Source organism: Peromyscus leucopus, chromosome 7 (genome assembly GCF_004664715.2).
Source record: "Peromyscus leucopus breed LL Stock chromosome 7, UCI_PerLeu_2.1, whole genome shotgun sequence".
NCBI lineage: Eukaryota > Metazoa > Chordata > Mammalia > Rodentia > Cricetidae > Peromyscus > Peromyscus leucopus.
In genome coordinates this window covers 69,347,555-69,367,718 of record NC_051069.1, presented here as the reverse complement: position 1 = coordinate 69,367,718, position 20,164 = coordinate 69,347,555, and the positions used below count along the sequence as shown (strand labels likewise).

Here is a 20,164-nt window from a genome sequence, read left to right as displayed (position 1 = left end):
CCAAAAGAAAGAGACAGAAACGAAAAAAGGAAAGTTATTCTTTCTTAAGTCAAGACTCAGAAAGGCAGGACCGGCTGTACCTCTCTTGAAGGATTGTGGGGACTGTCCCAAATTCAGATTTTTAAAATCACACCCCTAAGATAACAGTGTTAAGAGTAGGAACTTTGGGAGATACAGGGCAGAATCCATAGCAATGGGATAAATCCTATGAAAGAGACCCATGGAAGCTGGTTTTACCCTTCTACCATGGGAGGATATAGTCACAAATTGCCATCTGTGAGAAAACAAATGCTACCAGATACTGAATCTGGATACCGTGATTTCACTTCCCAGCCTCTAGCACTGAGAAATTCACCTATAGCTGGCATGGTAGTGTCTACCAGTCATCCCAGTGCTTGGGAGGTTGAAGCAGAAGGATCACAAGTTCATGGCCAGCCCGAGCTACACAAAATTTGAAGTCAGCCTTAGCTACATAGTAAAGACTCCACACCAACCCTAAAAGTCAACAAATTATGTAACCTGTGAAACTTCCTAACAGCCCCCCACATAGACTAAGCAGAACATTCTTAATCACAAATCCTCAATTACTAAGAGTTGAGACCAGAATTTTTACAATCTATGTGACATAGAAGCCCATATTAAAACAACTTCCTGTTTAGTTTCCGATATCTGAGCTGACAAAGGGTCACCAGTATTTGGAAGCACTGCAACTAGACATTCACAGTATGCTGCATTCTTTAGAAGTGGGCCTGTGGCAAATCTGACTGCCTTACTGTGACTCCTCGTTTTAGTTATCAAGCTAACAGACTCTAGAATCCAGTGGGGATACAGTCGGCCTATGGACACATCTGTGGAGAACTGTCTTGATTGTGCTGAGCTGGGGAGGACTCACCCACTCTAGATGTCACCATTTTGTTTTGGGGTCCTGTACTACATAAAAGTAGATAAGACAAGCTGAGCATATGCATGATCCATTCGTTTTCTCTCTGCTCTTTACTGGGTGTGACTGTGTTTCAAGTTCCGGCTTCCCTGACTTCAAGCAATATTGGACTGTAATTTTGTGAGCTAAATTAAACCTTTTTTCTCCTAAGCTACTTTTATCATGTTATTTCATAACAGCAACCAGAAACTAAACTGGGACACTTAGCAGAAACAAAAGAAAAGTGTAACTGGAACACCAATGCTAAAAGCCAAACTAACTTAAGAGTGCCAGTCAAAAGAGACACTTAAACATTGGACATCAGACTCCTGTTCCATACTGTTTTGTAAATGAACTACCCAAACTAAGAGGACAACATGGCAGTACTCAGTCAAGAATCAAACAATAAATGCTCCAAGTGAAAAAAAACAGAGGCTGGAGGGAAGGCTCAGTGGTTAAAAGTGCTTGCTGAACAATCCTGAGGACCAGAATTTAGATCTCAGAATCCATGTAACAAGGTGGGCATCACTGACCTGTAACCACAAACTCTTAAGTGGGAAGAAAGAGGATTGTTGTGACTTGTTACTCTAAAATAGCTGAGAAAATTCGAACCCCAGGTTCAAGCAGAGACCTGCCTCCAAAAGGAACAGGTGAACAGTGATAAAGGAGACCTCCAATACCCTTTTCAGATCTCCTCACGCACACACAGGGGCGTACAGCCACGTGCTGGCACAATAGCAATATATAAACATATCAGTAAGACAAAAACACAACTACAGAACTGGTTAGATATAATTTCTCAAAGGATAAAGGACACATTTTCCTTAGAAAAAATTTCAAATAATGTTCTGTACACGCCCCGAGAGAATTTCTTCAGAATATGCTAGACTTAACTCACTCCAAAGAAATAAATAAAAACAAAACAAGGCCATAGAGGATTTAGAAAGGAGAGAGCCAGGTGGTAGTGGTGCACACCTTCAATACCAACACTCTGGAGGCTGAGGCAGGCAGAGTTTGAGGCCAGCCTGGTCTACAGAACAAGTTCCAGGACAGTAGGCTACACAGAGAAACCCTGTCAGGGGATTAAAAACAAACAAACAAACAAAATGGGCAATGGAGAAATCCAACAAACACTTCTACACTCAAGTGTTGAAGGTTCCATCAATAGTGATGTCTTATTCACAGCATACAACCTTTTAATACAGTGTAAGACTTAAAAGCACCTCACTTCTCTGCTTTTCTGCTCTAAAACTCCTAATGCCAATTTAACCATCAAGAGCCATCAGACCAGGCTGCAAATGAGACATTCTATAAAATCCCTAATCAGAACTCCTTCAAAAAGAGATTAAGCAACTACCAGAGAACAAAGGAAGCAGACAAGGTGGCCCAGGCTGAGGCAGGAGGGGGATCACTGCGAATATGATGCCATGGAAGTCTACAAAGTCAGTTCCAAGCTAGCCATTGCTATACAGCAAGACCTGGAGAGAGAGCTACTTTGCCAGTCCCTATGTGTCCCTGTCTCCTTCTCCCCCTCTCCCATCCCTCCTCAAAAAAATGTGGAAGTATAAATCTAGAGTCCACACTGAAAGGTGGCGGCTGGTGGCTCTAAGTGCTCATGGGAAACCTCTTGTTCTGCATGAGACAACAGCAAAGGGGCCTGAGGTGCAAAATCTCACACACCAAAGTCTCCACACTGTGAAAACACAAAATTACCTGAGAGCTTGAACTCAGAGCACAGCTGAAAAGGTACCACCCAGGAAAGTGTTTTGCTAGGGTCAGCCTGGAAAGCATCCAGAGGCTGACACAACTGTGGTCCCAGGGGGCCAGGGGCCAGCTGAAGCTGGTGACAAAACTTGGCATTGTCCATGCTCTGTTCCTGTAGTAGTGATTTTTCAGGCATGCTTTCAAAGACTTAAGAATGAGTGGGTCATGCAGTCTACCTCCATGCTTCCAGAGAACCACAAAAGCCACACAATGTGAGGTAGGTTCAGAGTCCTCTCCTGTGTGAAGTTGTGAAAGTGAAGCCTAGGTTGTAAACTACTGTGGTTTAAATGAAAATGTCCCCCATAGGCTCATGTGTTTGAATACTTGGTTCCTAGCTCTTTGGCACTGTTTGGGAAGGTTATAGATTCTTTAGGATGTGGAAACTTGCTAGAGGAAGTGGGGCACTGGGGGCAGGTCTTGGGGGTACACTGCCAAGCTACACTTCCTGCTCTCTCAGTGCTTCCTGACTACAGAAGCAATGTGATCAACCAGCCTCCAGATCCTGCTTCCACTATAATGAACACAATGAAATCTCCCAGACTGTAAAACAGAATAAACCCCTTTAAAGTGCTTCTTTTTCTTTCTTCTTTTTGAAGACAGGGTCTCATTATAGCCTATGCCGCTTCAAACTTCTAGGTGGTTGTGAATCACCTTGAACTTCTGACCCTACCATCTCTACCTGCACAGTGCTGGGATTACAGATATGCAGCAATGTGCCCAGTTTATGTGGTGCTGGGAAATAGAACCCAGGGCTTCATGTATGCTAGGCAGAAACTTAAAATCCTCAAAAGTCCCTGAGTATTTACATATCAACACACTGTTATGAGTAATACTGGTAATTATCAGTAGGAAATTATAACTACTGTACTCCAGTGAAATGTAGGGTTAAAAAGAAAAAAGTACTAGGCAAGTACTCTGACACTAAGCTATTCCTACAACTCAATACATACATTTTTTTCTTCTATATTTTCCACCAAATGACAATGATTTAAGGAGGAAAACAGAGAGGCGATAATAGTCAATGAAAGATGCAAACAAAATAGCAAAAGGGGGCTGGCTCTTCAGTAATTAAGAGTACTTGCTGCTCTTCTAGAGGACTTGAGTTTGGTTCCCAGCACCCACATCAGCTGGCTTATAACCACATGTTATTCAAGAGGATCCAACATCCTCTTCTGGACTCTGAGCATCCCCCCATCATATTTACAATAAAACACACACACACACTTACTTTAAAGGAGCTAAAGATTAAATTTTAATGATGGGTAGGAATTCAGTTCAATCTGAAAGAGGGTAAGGGAGGTACAGGAGATGGTTTGGAGGGAGGAAATAGAAGGAGAAATGATGTGATTATATTATAATCTCAAAAAATAAAAATATCAAAACAAATTATTTTAGTAGGACATGTTCAATCTAAAGATTACTCTCCAGAATAGAGAGAATGCATCATAAACATACAGAATACAGATGCTGGGGGCTGGAGAAATGGCTTGGCGATTAAGTACAGGTGTGATGGAGCAGCTCAAAAGCACCTAGAACTCCAACTGTAGAGAACACAATGCTTCTGATCTTCACAGGCACCTGCACTCATGTGCACATATACCACCACCATAGACAAGACAGACCCCTCTACCACAGACAGACAGACATAGACAGATACACACACACACACACACACACACACACACACACACACACACTTACTTAAAAATAAAATGAATCTTAAAACTCATAGTTTCTGTTGCTGTGATAAACATCACCAAAAGCAACTCGAGGAAAGAAATGGTTGATTTGAGGGAAGGCAAAGTAGAAACTCAAGGCAGAACTCTGAAGGCAAGAACTGAAGCAGAAACCAAGGAGGAATGCTGCTTACTGGCTTACTCTTCATGGCTTGCTCTGCTTGCTCTCTGATACAATAACAGGCTCACCTGCCTCCTGATGGCAGAGTCCACAATGGGCTGACCTCTCCCCCATTAATCAGCAATTAAGAAAATGTCCCAAAGACATGCCCACATGCTAATCTGATAGAGACAATTCTTCAATTGAGGTTCCCTCTTCCCATATACACCAAGTTAACAACTAAAGCTAACTATGACAACTGTCCAGCACTAGGTTAGAACACAATAAGTAATTATGAACCTTGAATAAACAATTTTTATACAACGATAAAAATATTCAGCCTTGGTATAAAGAACTGTATGGTATAAAGAACTGTAACTTCAAGTCACATGTGACTCCCAGAGGACAAATTTAAATCAAATAGTGGTAAGAGGATGCTGATATCTAGAAAAAGGAAAACTTCGTGATTTCAGATATCAATTTGGAGGGTAAAGTTGAATTTACTCACACAGGACTTAGTTATTCCAACTGAGCACACCATAGACCAGGTGTAGGAAACTATGATGCAGCTGAATCTGGCTTGCTTCTTATAAACCGCTAAGGCTGCCAGCTATGACAGCACACACCTTCAGTCCCAGCTCTACTCCTTTACTCAGGAAGTAAAGGTGGTTGGACCTCTGAGGTTCAGCCTGGTCATGGCTATGCAGGGAGACCCTGTCTCCCCCCCCCCCAAAAAAAAACAATTATGTAAGTGTGGGTATTGTTTATATAAGAATGCATATGGATATATGTGTATATTGGTATATGTCTGTAGCTCGATGCTAAATGCATAAAGAATAAAAAAAAATGGCAGGGCGGTGGTGGTGCACGCCTTTAATCCCAGCATTCAGGAGACAGAGGCAGACGGATCTCTGTGAGTTCGAGGCCAGCCTGGTCTACAAAGTGAGTTCCAAGACAGTCAAGGCTATAAAGAGGAACCTTGTCTTGGAAAACCAAAAAAGAAAGAAAGAGAGAGAGAGAAAGAGAGGGAGGGAGCGGGAGAGAGGGGAAGGAGAGAGGGAGGGGAGGGAGGAGGGGGGAGGGAGGGAAAGGTGTTCCAGGTACAATGGGACAAAACTATAATCAGAAGTGAGGAAGCTGAGGCAAAAGGACTGTCATGAGTTCAAAACCAGCCTAGGCTATGTAGTAAATATCTGGCCGGGCAGGGGTATATATATAGCAAGCTCCTGGTGGGGGTGGGGTGGGGGTGGGGTGGGGTGAGGGTGGGGTGATAAAAGTGACAGAAACCTTCCAAAAGAGCAGCTCTCCGTTTCTATGGCGCCTCTGGCTCCCATGCGAGTCTAAGCCCCTGCTGCAGACACCACCAAACCCAAAGATACCTGGGACTGCATCGAGAGGGAGAAGGCCAGCCAGCCAGACTCCAGAATGAAGCTACTCTGCAATCAGAGTAGCCAAGCCAGGGCAGAATCAGCCCTACAACTGTTGCATGAACCTCCCCCAAATTACCCAGCTGAGCCTCCCATAAATCCCCAGATCTATGTGAATGTTTATCTTTTAGTAAAGAAAACAGAGCAGTACTTGAAGATTAGGCCTCTGAACATATTCATGAGAATAACATAAAATTAGCCTTCTCGGGGCTGGAGAGATGGCTCAGAGGTTAAGGGTACTGGCTGCTCTTCCAGAGGTCCCCAGTTCAATTCCTAGCAACCACGTGGTGGCTCACAACCATCTATAATGAGATCTGGTGCCCTCTTCTGGAATGCAGGCATACATAATACATACACATAATACATAAATAAATCTTTTTAAAAAATTAGACTTCTTATGGTGGTATTTTATTTGTACTGAAATGTGATTTTATTTGTATGTTAATAAATAAAGTTGCTTGGGGGTCAGAGCTAATAGCAAGCCATAGCAGAGCTGGGTGTTCGTGGCGCACACCTTTAATCCCAGCACTTGGTAGACAGAGCTAGGTAGATCTTTGTGTGTTCAAGGATACAGCCAGCATTGGAGACATATGCCTTTAATCTCAATACCATAGAAGACCTGGAGGGCTGTACATACAGGCAGTGACAAGGCAGTCGTGTGGTTGGGTTTACAACCAATGAGAAGGCAGAACAGAAAGACTATATAAAGACAAACACACAGGAAGTAGGTCTTTTTCGGAGAGGTCTCTTGGCTTAAGAAGCTAGCTACAGCAGGCGGTAAGGCTCTTAGCTCTGATCTATTGACTTTCTTCTTTGATTCTATGTTTCTTATTTAATAAGACGGTTGGTTACATCTACAACTTCTCTATAGCCACAAAATGCACAAGATTCTCTCCCTCATGATAACCCAGGTAATGTTCACTTCTGTTCTTACTTTCCTTTGCCTAGTTTCAGAAAATCCTCTATCACTTTTTGATCAAAGTAAGCCTAATAACTTGATAATGTCACTTTATCTTTGCATGTACTCCACTTCACCTCAGTGCTAGGACTAGGATATAGGCTCTCATACATGCTAGGTGAACAGTCTACCACTAAGCTACATCCTTAGCCCTGTTTTGTTGTCCTTTATAATTCATAAACTGTTCTGAATCTGGAAACTTGGATTTCATAAAATCTGTCCCTTGTAATTTGAGAAAAGTAGCAGTCTTTCACTTATCTACCATGTTCGACCCCAGTGGACACAAACCTTGTAACTTAATGTCTTTTCCAAGTTGATTACATACATATCATACACTGTGGCTATAACTCTTAGTCTGGATTGCCAACAAATTGGTCTTCAAATTTTGTGCTCTTACTGCTGTTTTTCTCTCTTAGTAACTAAAGAATTCTGACCTTTTCTCTATTATAGCACACTCAGGTCAAAAGCAGCATTACTCTCTTAAACCTTAAGGTCATTATTAAATAAAACTAAACACAAGAAATGTTATAGCACAACATTCAATCTTATAACCAAGGCAGCTACTAAGTGACGGATATAAAAATTATATAAAAGACAGGAGCAACTGGGCTTGGGGACATATGCCTTGAATACCAATATTGAAGCACAAACTCTGTGAGTTCCAGGCCAGCCAGGGCTACAAAGAATGACACCAAGGGGGGAAGGGCATTGAAGGCTGGATAGAGAGGGAGCCTGCCAAGATTTCACCTTGCTACTCAGAATGCAGTGCAACTGGAAACCATGACTTGTTTATTATTAGAATTTTCCAGTTGATCTTTTCAGACTGTAGGTAAGTGATCATGGGCAAATGAAACCAAGCAAAGAGAAACTGTGCATAGAAGACCACTGTGTAGATATAACCAACCGTCTTATTAAATAAGAAACACAGAACCAATGCAAAGAAGAAAGCCAAGAGTTCAGAGCTAAGAGCTAAAACCTTACCCTTCCTCCTGCGGTGGTCCTACCTCTCCGAACCAGAACTACTTCCTGTGTGTCTGTCTTTTTATAGTGTTTCTGTTCTGCCTTCTCATTGGTTGTAAACCCAACCACATGACCATCTTGTCACAGCCTGTCTGTATAGATCTCTAGGTTTTCTATGATTGGTATTGAGATTAAAAGCATGTGTATCCAATACTGGCTGTATCCCTGAACACAAAGAGACTTACCTAGCTCTGCCTACCAAGTGCTGGGATTACAAGCATATGCCACCACTGCCCTGCTTTCCTATGGCTTGCTCTGACCCCCGGGCAACTTTATTTATTAACATACAAATAACATTTGAATACAAATAAAATATCACCAAATTTCCCCTTTTCTATTTTAATAAAAAGAAAAAAGGAAAAAGCTTATAACTAACACCACTGTACTATGACTTTGTTGGGAAGCTGGAAAAACTATTTGGGGATAAAGAGAAAGAGTTGTGTAGAGTTCAAAGAACTGCAGCATCCTGACACTCTTGCCACTGAGTGGTGGCCCCTTGTCCTTTTCTTGTGTCTGGGTGGCCTTCTAAAGTAGCCTCTCCTTCTGCTCTCCCACAGTACTGCCTTATCAATAAACCACAATGCCCCATACCTACCTAATGTTTCCTTCTTTTCTACAGTGCCCCTCCTCCTTTTGGAGGGTTTCAGGGAAAGACATGTAGAACAAAGCACTGGGAGAAGAAAAAATAAGCACTGAAGAAAGCTATGGCCATCATAGGTCCCAAGCTCCAATCTGATCTCTTGCTTGCTCTGGGTCATAGAACCATTCTATCTGCACCTTTTGAGTTCCTCAAATATTCAATATATTTGGTTTTTTTGTTTGTTTGTTTGTTTGTTTTTGGGGTTGGTTTTTTTTTTTTTTTGGCTTTTCAAGACAGGGTTTATCTGTGTAGCTTTGCGCCTTTCCTGGAACTCACTCTGTAGACCAGGCTGGCCTCGAACTCACAGAGATCCACCTGCCTCTGCCTCCCGAGTACTGGGATTAAAGGTACTCGGAGGTGAAGGCAGGGGCAGGTGAATCTCTATAAGTTCTAGGCCAGCCTGGGCTACAGAGTGAGTTCCAGGACAGGCTCCAAAGCTACACAGAGAAACCCTGTCTCGGAGAAAAAAAAGAAAAAAGAAAAAGAAAATAATAGCACTAACACACACATGGTGCTTATTAAATGACTGGGATTGTTTTACATATGTAATACATTAAAAACTCACTTAATACTCATAGTAATCTTAGGAGGTAACTGCTATAGGTAACTATCCTCCCATGTGTTAAAGGTATAATTGCTATACTGAAGTCCTAGTTACTTTTCTATTGACAAAATACCCATTATCAAGGCAATGTATAAACGAAATGTTTAATTGGACTTATGATCTCAGAGAGGTAAAGTTCACAATACAGCAAAGGAATGAGGACAGAAACAGCTGAGAACTCACATTTGATCAAGCAGGAAGCCGAGAGGGCACACTGGGGATGGCATTAAGTCTTCTGAAACTTCAAACCGTGTTCCCAGTAACACACCTCCCCCAAAGCTTCACCTCCTAATCCTTCCCAAACAGTTCTACCAACTGGGAACCAAATAGTCATACAAACGAGATATGAAGGTCATGCTCACCGAAGCCACCATGATGAGGTGGGGCCTCAGAGAAGAAAGTTAAGTCATCAAGACCATTCCCTTGAAGGTTATCAGACCACTGCCCTCTCTTTTTCATGTCTCAGCACTACAAAGTGAGTAACTTTCTTCACCATGTGCTCTTATCATGATAAACTGCTTTACCATAAGGCACAAAACTACAGACCAACTAACCATGTGCCAAAGACTTCAAACTACCAACTGAAATAAACCTTTTCTCTTTAAACTGGTTTTCTCAGTATTTTGTCACTCTGGCAGATAGCTCACTAACACAACCCAGTTATCTTTGTTTTACAACTGAGAAGAAAGCCCAGACAAGATAAATTGTTAAATAATATAGCCAGGGGTGGGATCACAGCATTCTGGCTTCCGAGTTCATATTCCAAATGCATTTCTACTAAGAATTATGTTTATATAAATATAATTCTACTCTTCTGCTTCACGTGAGCATCCTGCTTCATCGAGCAATAAAAGGTATCACTTGGATTGAACTGAAAACAGGAAACAGTCGTAAGTAAGGATTAAATGCATCAGGAAGCAATTCCTAAAAGGAAATCAACACAAGTTTAACCAGGTATGCAGGCTCATGCCTACAATCCCAGCAATGGAAGCTGAGGCTTCCATTTACATCTAACTGATGTAAAATGTCCATCAGTTAGAGGACTCACCCTGAGCTACACACTGAGAATCCCCCTACCTCAACACACACACACAAGGCAAACAAACAAAGAAAAGCAATACTAAATGAAGAGGTTTTTGAGTAAACTAAAGCTAAAGGCCTTGCCCACACTCCATGGAAGGACAAACTGAGTTCAAGAGATAGTTATTAAAAGTTGCTGTCCCGTGAAACTGGCAAACTGACTGAGTTCTAAACTAAATTCACATTTAGAGTATGGCTAAACATAATAGAAATCACTTCTCAATGGCGACAGAAGCATTTTGCTGATTCAGAACCAAGGGGAGGGAAGGGAGAATAGCTCAGTGGGCTGAACATTTCATTTAGTTCAGTCCTCAGGATCCACACAGTAAGGAGAGAATCAACTCCCACCAAATTGTCCTCTGACCTATATAGTAAATAAATAAATGGGACTAAAAATTTAGAAGATAAAAAAAGTCATTCATTATCATCACACAGACACACACACACACACACACACACACACACACACACACCTTAGAAAGGGACAATTGGGCATAGTGTACCCTAGCATAAGGATTGCTGCAAATTCCAGAAGAATGGAAAGGTAGAAAAGCTATTTCATGGGGGGAAAAAATGAGGGATTGGTAAAATGGCTGGATAACATGCTTGCTGCAAAAGCATGAAGACCAGAGTTCGGATGTATCTCCCACATAAAATGCCAGGTGGAGGCTGGGATGTAGCTCAGTTGTTAGAGTGATTAGTCAGCATGGAGTAAATGCTGAGTTTAATTCCTAACACCATATAGACTAGGCGCGGTGATTGTACAGTGCCAGAGGTGGAGGCAGGAGGATCAAAAGTTCAAGGTCATCTCCCAGAGTTTAAAAGGCCAGCACTAAAAGGGAAGACTTAACCACCATCTACTTACTGCTGCACCTGACACTTACAGAACATGACCACTCTGCTGTTACAGAACATGCCCCTTTTTTTACAACCTCCTCCCCCACCCCCCACCCCGCCCCCGACAGCATTTCTCTGTGTAGCTTTAGAGCCTGTCTTGGAACTCAATCTGTAGACCAAGCTGGCTTTGAACTCACAGAGATCTGCTCACCTCTGCCTCCCAAGTGCTGGGATTAAAGGTGTGTGCCACCACCACCTAGCCATTTTTTTCAAGTACATTCTCCAAGACAGAATACATTATGGGGGATAAAAATAAAGTCTCAAGAATGTTTTAATTAAAATTATGTAAAGGATGTTCTGTAGCTACAAATCAATTAAATTAGAAATCACAATTGCTGTATGTAAAACAACACATGCACGTATGCTCATCACTGGAAGGAAGAAACAAGAGGATCCCAGAGGAGATTTGCCAAGTCAGCCAGTCTAGCTGAATCACAAGCCTCAGGTTCAGTGAGAGATTCTGTGTTGAAAAATAAAGTGGAGTTTCCCCTGGTGCTGAAGCTCAGGTGCATACAAAATTCAGCTTCCCAAATAACCATGGTCTAGGAAGGCACTGTTGCTGGAGACTGAAGGGATGTTAGTACTACTTTACAAGAGATGATACAAATCTCCCTCATCCATGATGGCTTAGCATGTGGAATTTGTGAAGCTGCCAAAGCCTTGGACCAAGCCCCACACCTATCTTTATACGCTGGAGTACAACTGTGATGAGCCTATGTACGTCAACTTGGTGGAGGCACTTTGTGTTAAGAACAAAATCAACCTAATTAAGGTTGGTGACAGGAAATGGGAAATGGTTGGATGCAATTGTGTGATGGTTAAGGACTATCTCTAGCAAAGAATCTCAAAGAACCTTGGAATAAAAGAAATGAACAAATAGTTGGCTCAGTAAAATGAATAAATAAGGTGAAGGGCTGGGGAGATGGTTCAATGGGTGGAGCTTCATGGGCAGCATGAGAAACTGTTCCCATTTCCAGAGCCACATAAAGCCAGTGCTATACAATCCCAGCTCCTCTCCAGTCAGGCAGGCAGGCCAGCAGGCCAGTTCCCAGAGTTCAGGTAAACAAAAGGAAGGGACTCTGTCTCAAACAAGGAAGTAGACAAGGACTGATACCTGAAGTTGTCCTCTGACCTCTACATGTACACTGCGGCAAGTGTGTGCTCACATCTGCACACATAAACAGGAGCAAATACATGCATCATCAAAAAAAAAAAAAAAGGAAAGAAAGAAGAAACACACTTAAAGGTTAGAGAGATGGCTTAGGAGTTAAGAACACTTGTTCTTCAGAGGACCTGGGTTCAGTTCCCAGCACCCAGGTATTACCTTCTGTAACCCCAATACAGGGGCTCCAATATCTCTTCTGACTTCTGCAGGCTCCTGCATGTATGTCATGTATGTGGTGCACATACACATAAATAAGATAAACATGTTTTTAAGACTTCCAAAAAAAAAGTGTAGAGTGATAGAAGACACTTTGACCTTCGGCCTCTTCATACATAGGCAGGAACCCATGCAGTTTTGACCTCGTGCACTCGTGTGCGCTCTCTCGCTCTCTCTCTCTCTCTCTCTCTCTCTCTCTCTCTCTCTCTCTCTCTCTCTCACACACACACACACACACACACACACACACACACACACACCAGGAGAAAGGAATATCGAAAGTAATTCAGATTGCAGAAAACAGGTAAAGAGAAAGCAAACTAGCTATAAGTAAGTGCATACATATAAACAAATGTGAGAGCGAGCGACCTTGTTAGAGTGCCACAGGGAAACAAGAGGAGAGAGAACATCAAAAGGGAGGTGGAATAGCAAGCTGTAGTCCTAGTGCTCTGCCACCCCTCACGCTGTCTCCACAGGACCCCGTATCTTGTGAGGCAAACTCAGAGTGTGGCTGTCGGCCTCACCACGCCGGTCCCTTTGGCACTGTTCTCGCCCCTCACACGTGCCCTGCTCCTTCCAGTTTACTGTCTCGCCACCACTCCTTCTCCTACTCACCCTCTACAGCAACCTGATAGATAAAACTCTTACTGTACATGACAGCTGTAATTTTATGATTATGATTCTGACTATTGAGTCTCCTTACTATTCAGGAGACTCAAGAAACCACCACGCACCTCTGTGTAGTGACTAAACACAGCATGCTAAATGAACAGAGAAACCTGCTGAAATGATGACAAGTGAAAGGGGTATGTGACATCAGTACAAGAATATAAGTAAGAAAGTCTAAGGTGGTAAGAAAATTCAACACAAGGACAATACAGAAGGTCCAATAGAGAAGTTACAAAACAACGCAGAATTACATAGAATTCTCCTTAATACATAAAACATATTCTAGAGCAAAGATAGCAAACATTCACTCTCAAATGAATGTTTGGGGCCCAGCAGAGCATTACCATTACTTCTCGGTCCATTCACTATAAATGGCACTAGTTCCCAGTACCTCATACCAAACCTCAAAGAATGATCTTGGAGTCTTTCTTTACTCTCATTTTAAGTAGGTATTTATGAATAAATCTTATAAACTCTATACCGAACTATCTTCAACCTCCCGACTCTCCTTTTCCATTTTTCAAGCCAGGCTAACTTCTACCAAGATTGCTACAATGTTTTGTTTGTAATTCATCTCCCTTTTATTCTTACACTTTTGTAATTTATTGCAGACAGGGCAGCCAAAGTGACCTTAAAAAAAAAAAGTCTCATGTATCACACAGCGATGACCTTGAACTTCTGATTCTCCTGCTTCCACCTCCCTAGCACTGGGGTTACAGGTGTTCACCACCCGTCTGTTTTATGCCATGCTGGGGATCAAACCCAAGACTTTATGGAAAAGGCAAGCACTCTACTACTAAGCAAGTACAGCAGACATACATGTATGTGTAAATCCTAGGAGGACACTTTTTTGCTCCCAGTTCGCCAATGGCTTCCTACTACTTGGAATGAGACATAATTACAATCCTGTACCACAGAGCTTCTACCACTCTCTCCCTTTATTCTAAGCAGTGAAACCACACACCACCTCTGAACCCTCATGTGTATCACCTCCTTTGAAACATCTCATGATTAAGGTGTGTATTTGGCATCACCTCTTTAAAGACACCTTTCTTTCTTTTCTTTCTCTTTCTCTTTTTTTCTTTCTTTCTACCTTTCCTTCTCTGTTTCTTTCCTTTTTTGTTTTGATTTTTCAAGGCAGGGTTTCTATGTGTAGCCCTCGCTGTCCTGGAACTTGCTCTAGAGACCAGGCTGACCTCGAACTCAGAGATCTGCCTGTGAAGCTCTCCATGCTTATTCTGCAGCCTTGATCACATCGTAATGATCTAGTTTATTCATTAACAGCAAAGGTGTTCTAGATAAAAGAATATGACAGTAAAACTACAAGTTAATTGGTTCAACAGCGCTTTTATTTCTAAAAGGCTGGAAAGTAGAAAGAAATCATTGGATAAATTGACAAGAACATAAAACAGTATTCCATGTACACATGTGCAGATTTTTGAGCACAGGAGGCACCAAAACATTACAGAGAGATGTCAAGTCTGAGCAGACCTCAGTAAACTGCTGGAAGTTTTGAAAACTGCGGGTAAGACTGTTCTAAATGCATTGCTTGGTTCTTTTACTGGTTGAGAGTGTCTTCCATTAAAATAAACATTCTATGAAGGTAGTGACTTCATTCACTGTTTTATTCCAACCAAATAGACTAGGGCACCAAAAATTTTTGAGGAGTTAAGAAAAACCTACATTTTTCAAAACTACTGTCAGAGAAACCAAAGCATAATATAGGGATCTTTAAAATATTAAAGCTAGGGGCTGGAGAGATGGTTCATGAGTCAAGACCAGCTGCTGTACCTATATGGTGGCTCACAACCAAATACTTGCAGTTCCGGGTGACAGGATGCCATCTTTTCACCTCTGTGGGCACCAGGTTTGCACAGGCTGTACACACATGCAGGCCAAGAGTCATACACAGAAAATAAATGCTTAAGAAAAGGTTTTAAAAATAATAAATCCTAAAAACCCTCATGGCTGTAATCCTAGTGTTTGAGAAGCAGAGGCAGGAGGATTTCCAGAAGTTCAAGTCTGGTCTGGCCTACACCATGTGCCCCTGTCTCACAACTATTTATTTTAATTACTGAATGAGACAAGGTGGAAACCAAATGTTCACATCTGTACATTTATAGACACTAAGTTAGGATAAACTAAAGCCATCAACAATGGCATCAATCTGTTAGAGATGGCGTGGTGCTTGTTCTGGCCGCCCTGTGCTTATCCACACAGAGTTTAAGCTGAATTAGAGGCCTACAGAAGCCCAAAATTTACAAAAGCCTACGAGTCTAACCCTCTTCCTGGTGAATATGAACATCAGAAAGCCATCTATTGAGTTTCCAACTTCCACACAAAAACCAACAGGCACAGCACTACAAACCGCTCCTGTCTCCGCCTGTTGACAGGTTACCTACCGTGGTCAAACTAGTGTTAGTGTGGAGGTCATATGAAATGAACTCAGGAAAACACGCAAGCCTTCTTTATCTTGTGAGGAAAATCAGAGAAAGGTTTCATCACTTTTTATATAAAGTCTGGCTTGCAAAGCAAGGCAAACTTTTCTCCCCCCCCCCACTTCATAAACTCAATTACCAGAAAAATTAAAGTCGTGTGAACGTTTACGTCCCCGGTCCACAGCTGTAATTAAATGTAGCTGTATTGTGATGGTCTTTATACAGGCACAGACAAGAGCCAATCCCACTGACCAACACCCCCCAACCAAAACAAACCTTTTAACCGGCTTAGTCCACCAACTGAAAGAGAGTTAACTCTGCCTCATAAGCGACTAAAAATGGAAACACCCTAACTCTCTTAGCTTCCCTGCCGGTCCCCAAACTGACACCGTGAAGCTCCTTCTCTCTCTCTCTCTTCTTTTTTTTTCCCCCTCCTATACACTGTTTTACAAAGTATCCCCAAACACATCGCCTTAGACTCTCGGGTCTAACCTGCACCCCCGGGGCAGCGGCCAGCCTGGGGTGCTTCCAACCAGGGAGGCCGGGACACGACAACTCCCTCCCCTCTCCCCTGCCTGCCGGGGTCGGCCGACTCTCACCAAGCTTCTCCGTCTGAAACTTTCCACGAACGCGGAGCAAGCCCCGAGTGCAGCAGCCGGCTCTCACCCGCGAGAGCGGCCATTGGGGGTAAAAAAAATAAATAAATAAATCATTAAAAATAAGGAGATGGGGAGACCGGTCCAAGCCTTCCGGCGTGCCGGTCGCAGGCCGCCCCGGGCCTCGGCTCGCCTCGCGCCGGCCTGCCCGAGCCTTCGCCCCGGGCGGACCCGAACTCGGCGCGCCCGCGGCGCGTTCCCCTGGCCCGCCATCGACCTCCCGGACCCCTGCGGTCCCAGGCCCACCTGGAGCACACAGCTGAGGATCACGGCCCGGAGGACCCCCGGGGTCGCGAATGTCCCACCCCACCACCACCCCCGCCTCAACACCCTCCCCCTGAGGGGGAGCCACGAACGTACCTTCCAGAAAAATAGCCTTCCCCGCGCTGCCGCCGCTCTTGCCCGCCGCCATCTTCCTCTTCCCACGCCGCCTCCTCCTCCTTACTCCATGGCCGGCACCGCCGCGGTGCTCGCGGGGAACAGGGGCCGCGCGGCGGGAGGGTAGCAGCCGCAGGTTGGCGGGTCTCGGGCTCGGTCGTCCGCGAGCGAGCGACGCTCCCCGCCGGCCGGCCGGGTTCCCCCACCACCACCACCCCCGACACAAAAGCTGGCCGACGCGCCCCGGGCCTGTGTCGGGCGGACGGCAGGCGGTGAGGCCCCGCGGCCTGGGCTGCTTCTCCTCAGGCTCCGACCGGGGACCGCGAGCAGCGGCGGCGGCGGCGCTGCGGCGGCGGCGGCGGCGGCAGCGGCTGCTTCCCGGGTCCACCGGCTGCCCTGGGCCCACGACGCCCCATCCACCGCCCGCGCCGGGCCTCCGAGAAGCTCCGCTCCGCCGCCGGCCCCGGGGACGGAGAAGGGAGGCGAACGCGCACACGCCTCCCCGCGTCCCGGGCCGTAAAATGGCCGCAAGCGCCGCGCCTGAGCCGAGCGAGGGCTCCGCGACCGTCAGGCGCCCGCGACCCCTCGCTGCTCCAGCAGTGGCCGCCGCTCGCCCGCCCACCCCGCCCAGGCGTCAGAGCATCAAGCCCAGGCCTCGGCGACTGTCCATGTGGACGGGGGTGGGTCTCCGCCGCCGCCGCCGAGCGTCGGTCGCCACAGCAGCCCCGTCGCCGCTCCTCCCCCACGGGGCTCCGGGCCCGCCCCGCCGCCGCCCCAACGCCTCTCCCTGCGGGCCTGGGCTTCTCCCCCCCGCGGCAGCGGCCGAACCCAAGCCCGGGGGCTCCCTCGGCCCGCAGGCCCCAGCGTGGCGGCCGCCCGGCCTAGGCGCGGTGCGAACAAAACCCCTTCCCCGGAAGGCCCCATGGCAGACCCGGCCTGGGAGCGCTTTCCAGGCCCGGCTGCTTGAGGTCTAGTCTCTGCCATCCCGGGGCACCACGAACGGGGAAGGAGCCGCTCCGAGTTCTTGTCTTGGAAGGGGGCCTTCGAATTTCAAACATGTGCCATGGGAAGAAAAAAACAAAACACAAACAAACAAACAAAAACACGGAGCGAGGTCATGCAGTCGCCTTGGGAGATAATGTGTGCTCACGTCCATCTACAAAACAATGTGTTGAGGTTGAGCCCCGTACGCTTTGGGTGTGTGAGAAAGGGAAGACCTTTGTCATCTAGGTGCCTGAGACCTAAAACGCCGGCCTCCATACCAGGCTATGGCTCAGACAATGATATAATATTCGAGCTTTTGGGGTTTTTTTCTTACACACTGGGTGTGGTGGCACAGGCTTTTAAAACCAGCGCCTGGTGAGACAGAGGCGAGTGGATCTTGGAAGGCGACCTGAGATCCTTTCTCAAAAAAAAAAAAAAAAAATCCATGGAAAATGCAGAAATGAAAAAAAGTTACCCTGTAGTATCACACCTGAAATACAAGTCCCTTAGGTGTGTCCTCTGCTAATAAGCATTCTTCTTTAAAAAAAAAGATATTTGTGTGTGTGTGTGTGTGTGTGTGTGTGTGTGTGTGTGTGTGTGTGTGTGTGTGTTTGCCTGTGTTTACATTTGCGCACCCTGATGCCTGCAGTTCCTTCAGAGGCCTGAAGACGGTACCTCAGATCTTCTGGAACTACAGTTAGAGACCATTGTGACCTCCGTGTGGGCACTTGGAACCAAACTTCTGAGTCTGTATCTACAACCCCCTACCCCCTAATTTGGAGGTAGGGTCTCACTATATAGCCCTGGCTGGCCTGGAACTCATTGTGTAGACCAGGCTGGCTTCAAACTCACAGAAATCTGCCACCCCCTGCCTCTGCCTCTTCCTCTGCCTCCCAAGTAATGGGAGAAAAAGTGTGAACCACCATATCCAGCACCTTTTGGCTTTTGAGACATGGTTTGTAGTATCCCAGGCTGGCCCTGAATTCGAATTGTAGCGAAAAATGGCCTTGAGCTTCTGATCCTCCTGACTCAGCATACCAAGTGTTAGGATTACAGGAATGAATGCACCATCACACCCTGCCTAGCGTGTTCCTTAAATCCTTCGGTATCCATCTTTAAAAAACAAAAATCCATGCTGTGTATCAGTGAAAACTCAATAGCAATTAAAATGATTCAAAAATACTTGTTAAGTAAATCTCTGAGCACTTACCTTCTAACCCAGTTGCTTATTAACCAAGACTCACATAGGAAACTTTTGATAACTCTTTATCTTATCCCACTGTGGTGGCTCATACCTGTAATCCTAGTACTAGGAAGACAGATCTCTGAATTCATGGCCAGCCTGGTATACATAGGGAGTTCCAGGCCAGCCAGGGCTACACAGTGAAACTTTGTCTCAAAGAAAAAACAAACAATAACTTAATATCTTTTGTTATGGTGACTTCAGTAATCTATACTGATTTCATAAAAGTAACATAATGAATGTAATGTGTTATAATTTGTATTTTTATTGCCTAAGGAAATAGATGATCCTGTGGGGATAGTCTTTGAAAGACATAGCCTGTGCTGATGACTCAGTTTAATACTGAGGCATGTCGATAAATAGGTAGACAAGGGGTGACTAGTCTTACTTACAAAATATAAAGAAAGTATGCCTCTCATTTAAAAAATTCATGCTGGCTTTGTGAAAGAAGGTACCAGGAATCAAAAGATGCAGGTAGATGGCAAAGGTGAAGAAATCGAGTCTTCCCTGGAGTCTAGAGAAAGAACTTAGAGCCTTGATTTTAGCCCAGTGAGACAGATTGTTGACTTCTGACCTTACACAACTGTACTATGATAAACTTGGGCTAAATTGCCAACTTAGCAATACAGTGATTTATCCCACTGTGGTAGCTCATACTTGTAATCCTAGTACGTGGAAGGCCGATCTCTATGAGTTTGAGGCTAGCCTGGTATACATAGGGAGTTCCAGGCCAGCAAGGGCTACACAGTAAAACTTCACCTCAAAACAAAAATATGAGCCGGGCGGTGGCGCACGCCTTTAATCCCAGCACTCAGGAGGCAGAGGCAGGCGGATCTCTGTGAGTTCGAGGCCAGCCTGGACTACCAAGTGAGTCCCAGGAAAGGCACAAAGCTACACAGAGAAACCCTGTCTCGAAAAACCAAATATATATATATATATATATATATATATATATATATATATATGGAAATTAATACACAGAGTGGGAAATTAGAAAGCGTTGTCATTTTAAAAGAATTTAAGTTACTGTGGTGGTACATGCCTCTAGTCCTACCTAGCACTTGAGAGGATCTACGTACAGGCATATCTCTGTGAGTTCAAGGCTAGCCTGGTCTACATAGTGAAATTCTGTAGGTAGATAGATAGATACGTAGATACATAGATACATAGTTACATACATAGTTACATACATAGTTACATAGATAACTGAATTGGGCTTTTTCAGACAACAGCTACTGCTTCATTTCTTTATTTTGGGATTTTTTGTTTT

At 44.6% G+C, this 20,164-nt stretch overlaps 1 protein-coding gene across 3 annotated transcripts in view; it reads right to left on the bottom strand.

The window, feature by feature from the left end:
* The window catches only part of Senp6 (SUMO specific peptidase 6), a 95,619-nt gene extending 78,327 nt beyond the window's left edge, over window positions 1–17,292 (bottom strand). Inside the window, exon 1 of one of the 3 annotated variants that reach the window (XM_028879845.2) lies at window positions 16,650–17,292. In XM_028879845.2, coding sequence (XP_028735678.1) covers window positions 16,650–16,701 — 52 coding nt within the window. In that variant the 5' untranslated portion in view covers window positions 16,702–17,292. The remainder of the gene's footprint in view (window positions 1–16,649) is intronic. The other 2 variants (XM_028879846.2, XM_028879847.2) reach the window with 2 other exon arrangements.
* Between the last annotated feature and the right edge of the window lie 2,872 nt (window positions 17,293–20,164).